Below are 11,494 nucleotides of genomic sequence, written 5' to 3' on the forward strand. Positions count from 1 at the left end.
CAAATGATATTTGGAAAAATATCTCAAATACCTATAGCAGTAATCCTTACTTGACAACAAGCCCTTCAAATACTGTATCATACCACTGGGACACTCATCCAATGCATTTTAACTAGAAAGAGATGACATAATAAAAAATAATAAAGTAAAAATATCTATTTTTCAAATTTGTTTTTCATTCCATTTAATAAAGAACAAACAGAACAACATAAATGAACAATACATACCCCAAAGCATGCTTATTCTTTTTCCAAGGAAGCTAAATGGAGATCCGTTGTCAAATCAAATTCATTACTTTGGTATAAACTAGGAATTTACAAACTTGGCAACTTTAAGCCTTGTAGACTTCAACTCCCAGAATTCCTCAGGCAGCGTGACTGGCTGAGGAATTCTGGGAGTTAAAGTCCATAAGGCTTAAAGTTGCCAACTTTGGAGAACCCTGGTATAAACATTTAAAGACAAATATAAAATACTTTATCCCAACAAGGCATGTGTTACTCATGGACTTCATGAGGGACCAGGAGGCCATTTACAGCAGCCAGAATATTTTCAACCATACTTTTCATCATATGGCGGCGGGCTTGTGAAGTTGCAGATCCAACGTGGGGTGTTATGATGACATTCTTTAAATGCAATAAAGCATGATCTCTGAAGGAAAAAAGAGAAAAGTTGTCTGTTTCTTTTAAACTTGAAAATATAATGATGTGTCATGCTTATGGAACTGAACTGAATATGGGCATTTATATATTTTGGTATTGCAAAGTTTTCAGAAAGTAGAATCAGATCATTAATATTCCGCAGTTCTTAATTCAAGCATCTCCTCACTGCTGCTGCTGGTAGCACACAAGCATAGTAATGGGGAATACGTGAACTCTGTCCATTTTTCCTTGGAAGTGTTTATTATCCCATAAGCCAATTCATAGGAGAGTATTTGCAGGAAACATAATATGCAGCTAAACCATCTTGCAGAAATGTGTTCTGTACTGCAAGCATTGGGAATTCTGAAGTGGAGAGTTGAGGATTGAAACATTTATCAATGGACTCAGTTTAGATCAGTGGTTCTCAACCTGTGGGTCGGGACCCCATTTGGGATCGAACGACCATTTCATGGGGGTCGCCAAACAACGCAGTCCGCCATTTTTTTCCTTTCAAAAGCCAATAGGAATTGTCCAGGCTGTCTCTGCCCTGCTGAGCCCACCAAAAGTCCCATTCTGCAAACAGTGCTGCACCAGTTGAGTAGTCCTCGACTTACGACCGGTTGAGTAGTCCTCGACTTACGACCGGTTGGGGGTTGTGGCATTAAAAAGATTGAGAACCACTGGTTTAGATGTTCCCACACAACACAACTAATTGTGAAGAACTGGGACATAGATTTGGACTGAGATAAATCTAATCCTCACAACACACTCACCCAGTTAAGTGGCTACAGTTCTGTGTATAATATATGTACATCAAGCTTAACTACTGAGAAGACTAAGCTTAACTAACTAACCAGGTATGACTTGAAAAGGGTAGTCTATCCTGAACCATGGGGAGCTGGTCATTTTTAGCCCTGTCTTCTCATACGGTAGAATGGTGGCTGTTGGAAAAATATGAAGGAAGCTGCGCTGCCTTGAACTACTGGATGTAAGACAAACATAATCATAAAAAAACAAACAATTAATCTTTAGCATTTGAGTTTTACTGTCTGCTATTTCCATTTCAGTTTCCTGTCCTTTCCTGTGGCGAGCAAGACCAATCAGTCCTTCTAAGATCCTTAGGCTGTTTTGAGTTGCTCCTTCACAGAAGGGAAAGCTGATGTCCTAAGCATTTGTAAGTCCTTCTTCTGGGGGCATATATCATTTGCCTTGGAACATTTAAAACCAATTTTTCAGTGTGACTAGGGAAATGATGCATTAATAATAGAATTAAGTTTCATGTTTAAATACTTATAAATCTAAATGCAGTTCTTTATCTGTGTGCATACTTATTGTTTTCCCCACAATGTTGATTGGTTTGTGTTTGAATTTTTACACTAAGCAGGAAATTGAACATGATTACACACACACACAATTATGGAATGATTACATACACATGATTACACACACACACAATTATGGAATTTACTCAGCAGCTTCTGATGAGTTAATTCCATAATTGTTGTCTATTTGCTTGGCTAAAAAATTATGCTACATTCCTGTTGCAGATTAATTTCACATTTGGAGAACTTAAATCAACTCACTGTATCACATAATATTCATGGAGAAAATCTATCAATGTTGTCTCTAAGAGCTGACAACACACATCAATCAATAAAGTAATATACTATTTAGTCAAATATGACCCTATTGATTAATAAAAAACATTTGCTTTCTTTGGCATGAATGGCCAACTATCTTATCTTAAATAATCTTGCAGTCTAGATGAGCAGAAATGAGCCTGAATATATTTTGGGATAGAATACTTATCTTGACAAGATATCTTGACAAGATAGAAAAATGTGGGGTAGACAGAACCACCACCAGATGGATCCGTAGCTGGCTGACCGGCCGTACTCAGCGAGTGGTCCTCAATGGAACTGCATCTATATGGAGGGAAGTGTGTAGTGGGGTGCCCCAGGGCTCTGTTCTGGGCCCAGTACTCTTCAACATCTTCATCAACGATTTGGATGAAGGGATAGATGGGGAACTCATCAAATTTGCAGATGACACCAAGCTGGCAGGAATAGCCAACACTCCAGAAGACAGGCTTCAGATACAGAAGGATCTGGACAGACTTGAACACTGGGCACTAACTAACAAAATGAAATTCAATGGTGAAAAAAGCAAGGTTCTACATTTAGGCAAGAAAAACCAAATGCACAAGTACAGCATAGGTGGCACCATGCTCAATAGTAGTAACTGTGAGAGGGACCTCGGAGTCCTAGTAGACAATCAGTTAAATATGAGCCAGCAGTGTGCGGCAGCTGCCAAAAAGGCCAACACAGTACTAGGCTGCATTAACAGAGGGATAGAATCAAGATCACGCGAAGTATTAATACCACTCTTCAATGCCTTGGTAAGGCCACACTTGGAATACTGCATCCAGTTTTGGTCACCACGATGTAAAAAAGATGTTGAGACTCTAGAAAGAGTACAGAGAAGAGCAACAAAGATGATTAGGGGACTGGAGGCTAAAACATATAAGGAACGGTTGCGAGAATTGGGTATGTCTAGTTTAACGAAGAGAAGGACAAGGGGGGACATGATAGCAGTATTCCAATATCTCAGGGGCTGCCATAAAGAAGAGGGAATTAAGCTATTTTCCAAAGCACCTGAAGGCAGGACAAGAAGCAACGGGTGGAAACTAATCAAGGAGAGAAGCAACCTAGAACTAAGGAGAAACTTCCTGACAGTGAGAACAATTAATCAGTGGAACAGCTTGCCTCCAGAAGCAGTAAATGCTCCAACACTGGAAGTTTTTAAGAAGAGACTGGACAGCCATTTGTCCGAAATGGTGTAGGGTTTCCTGCCCGAGCAGGGGGTTGGACTAGATGACCTCCAAGGTCCCTTCCAACTTTACTATTATTATTATTATTATTATAAAATGAAGGAATAAGCAAAGCCCCAAAATTCACACTGACATATTAATACTAAATGCATGATTTTTTTTACCTTGGTAGTGGCTCTGGATACGTTACATCCAAAGCTGCAGCCTTAATTGTTTTCATTTGGAGGGCCTTCAGCAGTGCATCTTGATCAACCACTTGACCTGAATTTAAAAACAAACAAGAGAACAAATTGTTTTACTATCTCTATCAAGAGATACTATTTACCAAACTAAAACAGGAGACTCATTTCTCTGAATGAGAGCAGTAAATCATTGTTAAATGTGACACACTCCTTTCACACTAACAGGTTGACATTTCTGGCAACAACCATATTGGAACAAAGAAAAAAATTCCTTATATTTTAATGAGGACAATTTTGAATAAATGGGATCTGAACTAATGCAGTCCTATCAGAAAAGGGATTTTGGGTTACAAGAATTAATCAGTTAATATATACAATAACTCAGTTTGAAGTTGTTAAGAAAAAGAAAAGTTCTTAGTGGAGAAATCCTTTTATGACTTCATACAACTCTACGAAGCAACCTTGATCAAAACATTGAATTCTATTTTGCTAAACACACTATATCACACAAATATTGTATATTTGGAAAATATGTGAAAAGGGCAATTAAAATAATTAGCAACTCCATATTATAGTGAAGAACATGAATAATATGCTGCTGCCAACAGGTTCTTACTGTCAAAACATAATTTTCTTGGCAGGAAAGGAATGGTTAAGGAATTGTGAATTTAAAAAATATTCGATATTTCAGAAAATTTTGAACGGAAAGAAGGTGAAAGCAAGCATAAATCCACCTAAGGGAAAGGAATTCAATTGTGGTTATTTTCGAAAAATGATAAAGCAAATGCTTTACTGTTACCTGTCTGTTGCATGTGTACATTTGAGTCTTTTATTAATATTTGTAGTCCTCAGGTTGACTATTATTTCAAGGAGATGTTTTAGATCAGGGGTGTCAAACTCAATTTCACTGAGGGCTGCATCAGCATTGCGGCTGCCCTGGGCGGGAGGGTGGGTGTGGCCAGAGTGGGTGCAGCCTACTGGGTGGGCATGGACGGAGTGGGTATGGCCAACTGGGTGGGCATGGCCAGTTCTACATCGTTCACGTCAAAGGTGCCTATGGGGGCCTGGGCAGGAGTGAGACAGATCTGATGGTCTTTGGCAGAAGGGGGTGGGACCGGGGCAAGTGCCAAGGCATGGTCCACCAGGGCAAGTGCCAAGATGGTCACCACAAAATTGTACATTGGCTCCCGGCTGGCCTGGGCCAGGGCCAAGGCAGCAGGGGCCGTTCCCTCACTGTTTCCAGGATGGCTTCGCAGGCCACATGAAATCACTTCGCGGGCCGCATCCGGCCGCTGGGTCTTGTGTTTGACATGTCTGTTTTAGATAATGACTAACATTTACAAATTAAAGCAAACATTTCAATATCTCTGTTGATTAGTTAACTGAAAATAGTCCCTTATTCACCATGTTCCGTGTATGTTGTACCTCTGGAGATGACTTTTTCATAACTGAAAATCAGAAGCACAAGAGTAGTAGTGAGAAAAAATAATCCTAATGTAAAATGGATAATGGCCATCTAAGGAGGAAAATGGTATTTCAGGAGGCCGTTCCTTAGAGCAGTAAGGAGATATGCAGCTAGGGAAATGTTAGCCAGGAATTCTAAAAAATGGGATGGGGCATGAACTGGGAAGAATACGTTTAATCCAGTATGGGTATTTGAAAACATTACAATATCTCAAGCTCTTTAATTGAGAGATGATGCAGATGAGTTATAGACTACCTTAAATTTTCCTGACAGAATTTTATTTGTAATTTCTTACTTTCCCTCATGTCATAAATGATTTTCATTTCATCATATTCAAGGAAAATGTGGCTATAATGAGTTTGAAATCATTATACTACCTCTACAGATGTTGACAAGAGTGGCAGTGGGCTTCATGAGTTCTAGTTCCTTTCTCCCAATCAACTTGTAAGTCCGAGGGGTCAGATTCACAGTCAACATCACAAAGTCAGCTTGTTGAAGTAAATCTTCCATCTTCTGGCAATAAACTGCACCAACAACCTGCTCATCTGCCTCATTTCTGCAGGACATAATCATTTAGCTCTAATTGTTAATGTTAGCAATATTTCCACTGATGTTTCATACCTCCACAGAACTAGTGACAAAGACAATCTGAACATATTGGTATATCCACATGGCCTCTAACCCATTACAAAGATGCCTCATTCTAACCATTCCTGAAGAATATCTCCCATTCTCATACCAGTGCCAATGCAACTTAGGTTCATATTAACCTGATTCAATGTTGAAATGTTTTTTTTTTCTATCTTTTCCCAACACAGGTCTTGATACATGTGCAATATATATTGTTTCACTGGCAAGTATAGTGAAAGTGAAGCAGATATGGAATTTGTCTTGCTAAGGGCTCTCCAAACTTAGCAACTTTAAAACTTGTGGACTTCAACTCCCAGAATTCCTCAGCTAGCCATGCTGAAGTCCACAAGTCTTAAAGTTGCCAAGTTTGGAGATTCCCTGGTCTAGCTCCTACTGGTCTCTTCAGCTGATGCAGGCATACCTTCCCAGACAATATTCGTTTATGGATCTAAAATATACATTTATGAAAGATTAGGAAAAAATACTGTTTTGTACAGGTATCTCTGCAATGGGAGACAAATGGAGTTATTCATGGTGAGCATAAGAGAAAGGTAAAAATAAAAAAGTAAAAAAATAATAATGTAAATATTATCTAATCCAGGAACTGGTTACCTTTGATTTCTGTTATGATAAAGAATTTTCATCTCAAAAGCTTTAGCTCTTTGGGCCACCTTGTAACCAATCCTGCCCATTCCAATGATTCCTAGAGTTGAACCAGTTATTTCTTGTCCCAACCAGTTGACATTAAAATAGTTAGTGTCAGGGGAAACTGCAATCTGATAACCTAGATGTTTAAAAACAAACCAAAAAGAAGTGGATTGTGGTAGTACGAAATCAATCAATAATCAATAGTGCAGGTCTCACTCTTTTGTGGCAAACCATGTTGACCTTACTGATTTTGAACAGTGGGCAGGTGCCACACCACTTTCTGTTACTGGTATTTGTAGCAAGGTCTCAACTGCCTTTTGAAGGAAACCTAGAAATCTTCACAATCCTAGTTACAATGTACGGAGATTCTCTACTGAATCCATTAGTAAGTGGTTGCTCAGAACACGTTCCTTGTTTTTATATTCTACAATTTCATTATGGCATTAAAACCAGTCTATGATGTCACTATTGTCAAATTTAACTGTGCTGGGTTTGGAAGCTATGATGGCAGTTGTCTGGGCAATACCAAATCTTTAAACTGGATTGGGAAGTAGGAAAAAAAAGAACATTATGGAAGAAAGCAGAAGCAACATCTTCCTTATAGATGACATGGAAAATACAGATAGTCCTTGAGCTACTACCACAATTGAGCCCAACGTTAATGTTGCTAAGTGAAACATTTGTTAAGTGAGTTTTGCTCCACTTTACAACCTTCCTTGTAACAGTTGTTAAGTGAATCATAACAGTTGTTAAGTTAATAACATGATTAACTTAATAAGTAAAACTGGCTTCCCCATTGACTTTGCTTGCCAGGTCACAAAAGCTGATCGCATGACCCTGGGGACATTGTATCATAAATACAGGCTGGTTGCCAAGTAATTGAATTTTGATCACATGACCATGGGGATGCCACCATGGCCATAAGTGTGAAAAATGGTCATAAGTCATGTTTTTCAGTGCCATTTTAACTAAACGAACTGTTGTAAGTCAAGGACTTCCTGTATAGGTCATGACCAGAAGCTGAATTCAACTTGAAAGAAATGTTCCTGTTTTGAGGGGGAAAATGGGCTAAGGCAGGGGTCTTGGCTGAGGAATTCTGGGAGTTGAAGTCCCCAAGTCATAAAAGGGCCAAGTTTGAAGACCCCTGAATAATGTTGACTGCCAATGATTCTCTAGCTCAATGATGGTAGAGATTCAGGTAATTTTCTTTCCAACAATTTTCAAGACTGGTCTTACACGTAGTCCTCCACTTACAACCATTTGTTTAGCAACCGTTTGAAGTTACAACAACATTGAAAAAAGTGATTTACGATCAGTCCTCACATGTACGACCATCACAGCATCTCTACAGTCATGTGATCAAATTGGACTCAAGCTGAAACCTTGAAAAGGCTTCAATAAGCTACAATGATAAAATGACCAAAATTGGGGTTCTTGCAACTAGCCTGCATTTCTAATGGTTGCGCTGTGCTGGGGTCATGTGATCGTGTCACACTATTTCTGACCTTCTCAGCCAGCTCCCGACAAGCAAAGTCAATGAGGAAAACTGGATTTGCTTAATTATCCTATGATTCACTTAAAACTGCAGTAATTCACTTAATAATTGTGGTAAAAAAAATTGTAAAATCAGAGGTGACTTGTAATCTACCTTTGTTATAAAGAACAGATTTGTCCAGGCCTTTACTGCTATAACCAGCGATTCTCCAGGCGTGGGGAGCACCTTGCTAATTATGTAATTAAGTTGCAGATAGAATTCACCACTTGTAAAACATAAAGTGAGGGGAATCCTCATTCAATAATTATGCAGAAAAAATAGGTCTGGGGTAGGGGTTAATGAACTAAAAAAAATCCATTATCTGATAGTTCATAAGTTCAGCCGGTGGCTACATCTTGACAAACCACCACATAATCCCTAAATAGAGGCAAACCTTGCTAGTTCCTGAATGGGAAACATGAGAACATTTCAGAGATGTAGACTAAACTGGAAAATTTAAAATTTTCTGGGAAACAGACAATGGCAAAATACTTGGTTACATTATATGTACAAGGGAGCTTTTTAAAAAACAATATGAACCCATGAAAATTAATTACCTTGAAACATAAAAGATTTAAACAGTCTCTCTCCCCCCCCCCCAATAAAGCAGAATATTTGTTGCTCAGAATTGAAATGAGGAATCCTTGGCACATTCTGAGTTTGTTTTCTTGCAGACGTTTCATTACCCAAACTGGGTAACATCATCAGTGCACTGAGGATGTTACCTACTTTGGGGTAATGAAATGTCTGCAAGAAATCAATCAAGCTCAGACAGCATAAAGGACCCTCAGTCTCTCCCCTCTTTCAACATATTATCATTGAGTTATCAAAAATTAAATTGTACCTTCCACAATCCTTCTAGCAGAAGCTAGCATTAAAGCCATCCCTATATCTGCTGTTGCACTGGTCACTGCAAAAGGTGTATTAGTTATTTTTATACCAAAGCTGAAGATCAGTTTTAAATCGAGGTGGTCTATTCCTACACCAGAGACTGCAATCACTTTTAAATTAGGTAGGTCTTCCAGAAGATCCCTGGTAGCCTTAGGTTTATGGGCCCACATAAATATTGCTTGGATTTTTTCACTAAGCACTTGCTTGTTTTTCAGATATTCCTGCATGGTGACAAGTTTAAGATGTTTTTCCAGAAACTCTACGTGATCTTCATAAACTCCATCTGGACTGCCAATGACGTTTATTAATGTATATGGTAGCTCCTGTTCTTCCACAATCTACTTAAACAAAACAAATAGGTATTACCTTTATAACACATACTTCTGTAACAACAGTATACAGTTATTGATGGACCGATCTTAGAAAAGCCTATTGATAATAACAGTTTAACCTTTAACAGTTTTTTCAGAGATGTCACCATTAAAACTGATGATCTATTTTTATTGATTTGAAGAGGGAGACATTTACTTGTTCCCATTCATTGAAATTAACAGATTGTGCAAAAATACCCAGGCAAACGACAGGTGGGAAAAAATTGCTGATGTACTGCTGCAGATATAGCACTTAAAGTTGCCCCCCTTTTTTTCCTCAAAGCTCCCCAATTCCCTCTCCATTTCACTTGATTCAAAGTACAAGTTTGCCAATGTTGATCAGTGGCACTTTTTGTTCCTCCTTTCCCACCTCAGCAGATATAAATTACCTTGCTAAAAGTATCAGCCATTGCTGAAAACTATCCAGCTTAGCTTGCTTCTGAATCGTTACTTGTTTCAAAGTACAATTTGGGAAGATAACCTTTAAATATCTCCCAGCCAGATTTCCAAAGACAACAGTGGAGGACTTTGGAATTTAGAGTTTCCCCCCCTCTGTTTTATGTTCACAACTAATTTACCTCTCAAACTGGCTAAACTCATCCAAGAAGCTTGTACTGATGAAGAAGGATTTGAAGAGAGAGACTTTATTGTCCTATTTATCTAAACTTGAGTATTTCTCTTTAGTGAAATTCTTAATTATTGGCAATCACCTCTCATAATTTTTCTATTGGTTAATTCTATTTTGGGAGCATTGTCTTAACCAGAAAATAGCTATTTAAACTAGAATGTAAGAGAAAAAATGTATTTATCCTAACCTTCAAGAGTACTCCTTTCAGCTGAAATTACTTATACACTGGAACAAACAAATGGAAAAATCAGATAACTGGTATTTTAAACAAATATTAAAAAATGGTAAGAGTACCAGCATATCAAGAAAAGCATTTTTTTTCTGAATCTGTAAGTCTCTTAAAATTTAAATGATCATTCTGTGAACATTCTGAGCATTCTAAATTACCCAGATTCTATACACCGGTAATAATTCAAGCTACAGTACAAAGAGATCCTTCATAAGAAAAGGGCAAAGTTTAATGGGGAACTTCGAATCAAGCTGTAACTTAATAAGTTATTTCTTAAACTATTCTTGTAACCAAATACAACTGGATTATGTTCCAGATCATATTTCAGTCTTTGTATTTCAGTTGAATGTATCTACTTAATTTTCTACTAATAAATTACAAGTGTAGTTGATTTTGGTGGGCTTATACCATGTTTTTTTTTTTTTAAAAAATAACCAAATGCTAAGTCCATAAGAACCACAATGCATTATTTACTGGTTCTTAATTTCATTACGTTAAAGAAATTATGTAGGTACAGAGAAAGAACAAAAATACTATTACTTTTTTTATTTCCTAATTATTGCATGAATATTCTAAGTTATCATTCAAGTCTCTTTGTAGATCAGAATAGTTTGAAAATAAAGATCCTTTCTGAAAATGCTACATTTGTATTAGAAGCTATAGTGCTGATTTTGGAAAATTACATAAATTAAATTAAAAATAGAAGAAAAATAATCAATAATTAAGCATCCCTTTTAGTGCTTTTATCTTTACAAATATTGCATTTGTAAAGTTTAAAGTGTTTTGTATCTCTTTCTCTCCCTGTCAGCAATATAAACATTTTTTTGTTCCTGTTCCTTATTTCTAAGTTTTGTCTTAAATTTTGTTTGTTCCATTAAAAAACACAAAAAGCAAGGGTGTTCAGAACAATTTGTTCTTTGTGCCTTTTAAAATACCATTACACAATCTATTATATCATTAATGGATTCAGCTTTTGAATGCCATGAAAAATTTGAAAGCTTTAGCAGTCACAATTTTCTAGTCAAGATCAGAAAACTATGTCTTGATTCATGTACTGCTTGGCAATATTATGTTTTGCTTGGTTTTGTGTCAATTCAACTATAGCAACTAATTAATAATATGTATATCGGTTAATGGGTTGTGTGAACTCAAGTCAAAATTTTGTTCAAAAAATATGGTTGAATAAAATTTAACAGCTAAGCAATCTCTCATCCAGCCTAGCAAACAAAACGTGCAAGGCAGCATGCTTTGCTATATTTGGGTTGTGCACTCTTCTTCATGTAATTGTCAAAAGATGGCAACAATTATCTGCAGATGAGGAATGCAGGAGAAAGATCATTTCAAACATGAAAACTATAACCTCAAATAATAAATATTACTATGCTGGAACGATTCAAGATTTTTACATTGAGGTTGAACCTTGATGTGATGTTTAACAGAGCCTTAAG

The 11,494-nt window shown here is 37.2% G+C and overlaps 1 protein-coding gene across 3 annotated transcripts; it reads right to left on the reverse strand.

Annotated features, from left to right (window-relative positions):
• Positions 1 to 93: 93 nt before the first annotated feature.
• LOC120299981 (probable 2-ketogluconate reductase) lies at positions 94 to 9,993 on the reverse strand. Of its 3 annotated transcripts, none has more exons than XR_005554516.1 (7): positions 9,579 to 9,990; positions 8,772 to 9,156; positions 6,358 to 6,529; positions 5,493 to 5,671; positions 3,633 to 3,729; positions 228 to 648; positions 94 to 112 (listed from the first exon to the last, which is right to left on the reverse strand). XR_005554516.1 is itself a non-coding variant. In XM_039325389.1 (7 exons), the coding sequence occupies exons 1-7, from the start codon at positions 9,597 to 9,599 to the stop codon at positions 626 to 628; spliced, it is 1,005 nt and encodes a 334-aa protein (XP_039181323.1). In that variant the 5' UTR covers positions 9,600 to 9,993; the 3' UTR covers positions 168 to 625. The 3 variants fall into 3 exon arrangements, 2 of the variants coding, with proteins under 2 accessions (XP_039181323.1, XP_039181322.1); XM_039325389.1 differs by lacking the exon at positions 94 to 112 and adding an exon at positions 1,493 to 1,620 and having other exon boundaries at positions 168 to 648; positions 9,579 to 9,993; XM_039325388.1 differs by lacking the exon at positions 94 to 112 and having other exon boundaries at positions 168 to 648.
• Positions 9,994 to 11,494: the final 1,501 nt, after the last annotated feature.

This window comes from Crotalus tigris, unplaced genomic scaffold, assembly GCF_016545835.1.
Source record: "Crotalus tigris isolate CLP2741 ecotype Arizona unplaced genomic scaffold, ASM1654583v1 scf7180000024337.5909745, whole genome shotgun sequence".
Classification (NCBI taxonomy): Eukaryota; Metazoa; Chordata; class Lepidosauria; order Squamata; family Viperidae; genus Crotalus; species Crotalus tigris.